General features: G+C 37.3%; 1 protein-coding gene across 2 annotated transcripts in view; it reads right to left on the bottom strand.

Moving 5' to 3' along the window:
* Positions 1–3491: 3491 nt before the first annotated feature.
* Positions 3492–4768, bottom strand: part of LOC115236608 (ctenidin-3-like) — a 2158-nt gene continuing 881 nt past the window's right edge. The window contains exons 3-4 of one of the 2 annotated variants that reach the window (XM_029809164.1): positions 4565–4768; positions 3492–4130 (exon numbers count right to left, since the gene is read on the bottom strand). In XM_029809164.1, the coding sequence (XP_029665024.1) occupies positions 3778–4130; positions 4565–4768 (557 nt within the window). In that variant the 3' untranslated portion in view covers positions 3492–3777. The remainder of the gene's footprint in view (positions 4131–4564) is intronic. The other variant, XM_029809171.1, reaches the window with a different exon arrangement.

Here is a 4768-nt window from a genome sequence, read left to right on the forward strand (position 1 = left end):
ATGGTATCTCCACCTTAACGAAGGCATTTGCCGGGTGAGGAGGTTTGAGTACTCTAATGAACCTAAGAGCTATGCCGGCGGTAACATATAACGTTTTCGAATAAAGCAAGTTTGATCATTCTGAGACCGATTAATAATGTCATATTCCGTCTTGGTTATTAAGAGTACTTGAATTATTTGATTAATCAATAAAATAATGCGAGTAAGCATTTGACGATTAATCAGGGCAAAGAATCTTATGCTTTGAAGCCAAAATAGCGACAAAAACGGGAGATGTACTTTATATTAGTTATATCTTTAATATATTATATATTTATATTACTCAGATTCTCTTGAAACCTATTTTTGTCAAACATTTATTCATGGTAAATTGAGTTTAACCTCTCTCAAAGCGATCAAACTTGCTTCACTCGAAAACGCTAATAGTTATCGGTAGGGTCACCCATGCCGGACAGGTCGAAGGAGAAGAGTCAGACTAAAAGAGATACCGTAATTTTTATATATTTATTATATTAACATTTTTGAATAAAATGGAAGCAAAAAGGGCAGTAATTGAGAGAATAGAGAAAAATGGGCTCCAAATTTTTTCATACCCCTCGGGACTTAAAAATATTTTGATACGTGATACGACATACAAATTGATTCCTGAGAAACAGAAGTCTATTTTATTATAATTTTCCTAGAGTTTTATCCGTAATTTTTTATTTTTTAAAGAGTTTTAATCATTAGCAGCATTAATTAATTTTTTCATGTTTATATGATTGCCCGGTAATAGATATACATGTTAGATTTTTGCAAAATGTCATACGAAAAATCGAGATATCTCTTGCAATATTGGTTGAAGCGTCAAAATTAAAAATTAAAATTAAAAGTTTCTTTTATATCTTGTGGGAAGAAAAAATCTACTCTTTCCAGTACTTGAATATATCTTTATACAATATGCAAAAAATTGTGATTTCTGAAACTCGAAGGTCTATTCTATATTATAATTATTATATTTTCCTATAGTTTTAAACGTGTTTTTTCAAATTTGAAGAAGTTTCAATCATTAACAGTATTAATTAATTCTTTCATGTTTGTATGATCGTTCGATGATATATTATTTCTTATAATTCTTCAATAATATCTACTGCATGATATTGCTAAGCGAATCTTGGAAACTTAAGAGTGCAAAGTGGAACAGAATTTTCCCACGATTATAATCGCACGTCAACTTACCGCCTGCGTGAGCGGATGCCCGCTCTAATTTGCGATCGATTATCGCCCACTATTATCGACGCATAGCAATTAACATCCGCGTTTGGATGCGCGTATCCACGCATTCATCGTGAAAACGCGAACGCAGCCCTCCTGGCGTAACCAGTTGCTAGATCCGTTTCTTATTCACAACGATGGGCGGCCGATTGCAAGCGGGTGACCTTTCGGAATTTGTGGGGGTTCGGTGCATTCTCACAATGCAATTCCATGCACCATCGCGATGATGAAACGCCGCGAGATTACGTAGCCGCCGCTGATATCTCGGCCAAGATGCAGCTCGGGCCACGATTTTCCCATAGGGCTAAGGCCGCACTTAACGAATCGCTCGAGAGTGCACGTCGCAAGAATAAAGTACGGCCTGACATATCTCATTTTCCAATAGTGATTTGTTGTTCAAAAGAAAGAGAACGCAAAAACGGATACATGGAGATCCGAGATTAAACATCCGTGCGCGTCGGTCCGGCAATTGCGAGGGAGTCGCGTGATAAACTACGCACGCACGCGTAATAGATATCGTAAATCGCGTTTTATATTCAACTTTGCGCAAATCCTATATAAATTACTCGCTAGTTGCTCGCCGACGCTCAAATTTATATCGGAGGTATTTTTTTGATATTCGATTCTCATCCCCGTAATTCGTTATCGGGCCTTGTTTCTACAAAAATTTATGATCGGATCGAGAAATTATACATACATTTTATTCCGATAAATTATAATTTTAAATGTATATTATTCTAATTGATACAAAAAAATTTATCACGCGTATCATATATCGCAAAGACAAATATTGTATATTGTGTACTAATAATTACGAGCATTAAATTAATGATCCAAGATTACATTATTGTAATTAACATTATTGTAATTAATATATGTATTTAGATACGCTGCTGTAATTTGTACTAATATATTAACTATAATTTTAATGCGCGATAACGGAAATTAATTTGATTTTACACTATTAAATAGATATTTGATTAGATTTGTAATTTCAAGAATTGTGTCCACAAAACATTAAATTTACACGCTGATGATTTAGAGACATAATTTTCCTACTATCTATTTTTCTCTCCGACCGTGACTTATCATGCTTATTGTTACCTTGCAAGTGACGGATTGCGCCGAGTGTGATATCCGTTTCGAGTCACGCTCATGATGTACCCTTTACCACAACGACCCGTTATGCGTTGCATTAAGACTGGATCTATGTTAGTCTGCCGGATTGCGGCTCCTTGCGTTTAGCAAGCGTGCTCGACGAACAACGCGAGTTATCTATTATCGAGCGAATCGTGCCGTCGATAATGATCGATCTACGTCGAATATGTGTGAAATGAACTTGTGCTGACCAGTCAAGCGAAGCATGAATGATTGTTTCGCACATTTCGCGCTACAATTTTTACGCTGAAACATAACGACGAGATGTACTCGAGAATAACGAAGCAAGTGCAGGAAAGATAGTAAGATGAGTTCTCCGGATTTAATGAACCGCTTGACGGAATAGTAACGTAAATTGCAAGGGAAGGTCATCAAAAGTTAGATTTTACAGATATTAGAGTTTTTCGGTAAATTATATATTATATTTTCATTGTTAAAGCAGACTCAAGATAAAATTTTAAGATAAAATCCAATTCAAATAAATAAATTAAAAATGAATATTAAATATTAAAATGCGCGTGATTTTATAATATAATTTATAAGCTATATTTAACCTTTTTATTGAAGTATGAATATGTGTGTATATGTTTCGTGTATAAAATTAGCTTGCAATACGCTACCGTACATACTTTCATCCGTAAAATTTGTATAGTAATGGTTTGCTTAAGTAGTAAACAATTATTCAAGACTTTATTCCATCGGATGTGATTGATGGTTGCTTTCATCATGGATAATTTGAGCTTTGCCGATAAAGATCGGGTCGGGGTTAATAAATTGTTGCCACGACGATTTGCGTAAGACAAGCTGACTGAACACGCAAGGCTTCTGTTCGACTTTGTCCAGGGGAATTTTGGAAGACTTTACTAAAGCAATACTGTGTACCGAATACCTCTATAATCTTATATGTCAATTTTATCGTTTTCATCATAAATAACTGCGCTTATAAGTTCTGAGATTTAAGAACACGTAATAAAAAAAAACGATATAATACAATAAGATTCGTGAATTCGATGGGCAGAGATCAGAGATCAGAATTGATGCGGGTTAAAATAAATAATATTTTGCGTATTTTATATTACAAATGCCTCCTTTCAAAGAAGAAAGCAAATTTATTCCATCCATACACACAGAAGACATAAGTATCCATGAGCGTACCGTGAAATAGTATCAAGCGCAACAAGCGTCGTCGTGTTATACATAGCAACTTTAAATATCTATAATTTACTGTCTTGTAAGCTTCCTTAAAAAAGACGCCGAGGGGACGATATTCTATTTTTGGCGGGGCGATATGAGATTCGGAATGGCGGTTCTTTTTTCCGTTTTTTTTTCTTTTTGCGTTTCACAGAGACGCGTTTGTACGCGCGTTTACCAGTGGCCGTGGCCATGGCCGAGTCCGGCATGGATAGCGGCACCGTAACCACTTCCGTGAGTCGTGATCTTACCGGAAGGGCCAGCAATCACCACCGAACCAGCGTGCGGACCAGAAACAGCCGCGCTTCCGGAATGAGGTCCGGCTAGAACCGCGCCGTGGCTGGCCGGTCCAGCTACAACTGCTCCGTGGCTGGCTGGTCCGGCTAGAACCGTTCCGTGGCTGGCCGGTCCGGCTAGAACCGCGCCGTGGCTAGCTGGTCCGGCTACAACCACTCCATGTCCTCCGTGACCACCGGCATATCCTGCGTAACCGTAAGCAGGACCAGCTGCGTATCCTCCGTAACCTCCTGCGGATAATAGAATAAAATAAATGGTAAAACGAGCCACGGCATGGAATCATTTTAAAGTAAATTTTCTGTTTCATATTTCAAGACATATATTTATAAACGGGTAAAACAAATTTTAGAAATTTGTAGAAATCGTGTTTTTTAAACCGTGTTTTTTAATCGTGTTTTTTATTTTACGTATAAAATAATATAATGATATATATTGTTGCAAAAATACTTTTTCTTATATATCTCTGCAAAAATTATTTATACTTTGTACATTTTTATAAATCTTAAAACTTATTCTTCAACTTTAAGATATTGCTACATCTTATATAGGCGTTCGAAATTTTTATATCTTTCAGTTAGAGAAATTTTTCTACTATCGATCTATCACAGAGATTTATTTTATTTCAAAAGTATAATCCTGTAAAATCAATTTAATTATTACTCACCGACATAATCACCTCCACCATAAGCACCATCGTAGCCACCGTAGCCTTCCACGTGCGCAGGACCAGCGACTGACGCGGTCACGACAGCTGGACCAGCCACGGCGCCCGATACGTGAGCTGGACCAGCGATTGATCCGGACAATCGAGCCGGACCTATTGCCGGGGCGGAAACGGCGGTGGCACCCACGTGTGGTCCCACGACGC

The sequence above is a fragment of the Formica exsecta genome, unplaced genomic scaffold (assembly GCF_003651465.1).
Source record: "Formica exsecta isolate Colony F162 unplaced genomic scaffold, ASM365146v1 scaffold111, whole genome shotgun sequence".
Classification (NCBI taxonomy): domain Eukaryota; kingdom Metazoa; phylum Arthropoda; class Insecta; order Hymenoptera; family Formicidae; genus Formica; species Formica exsecta.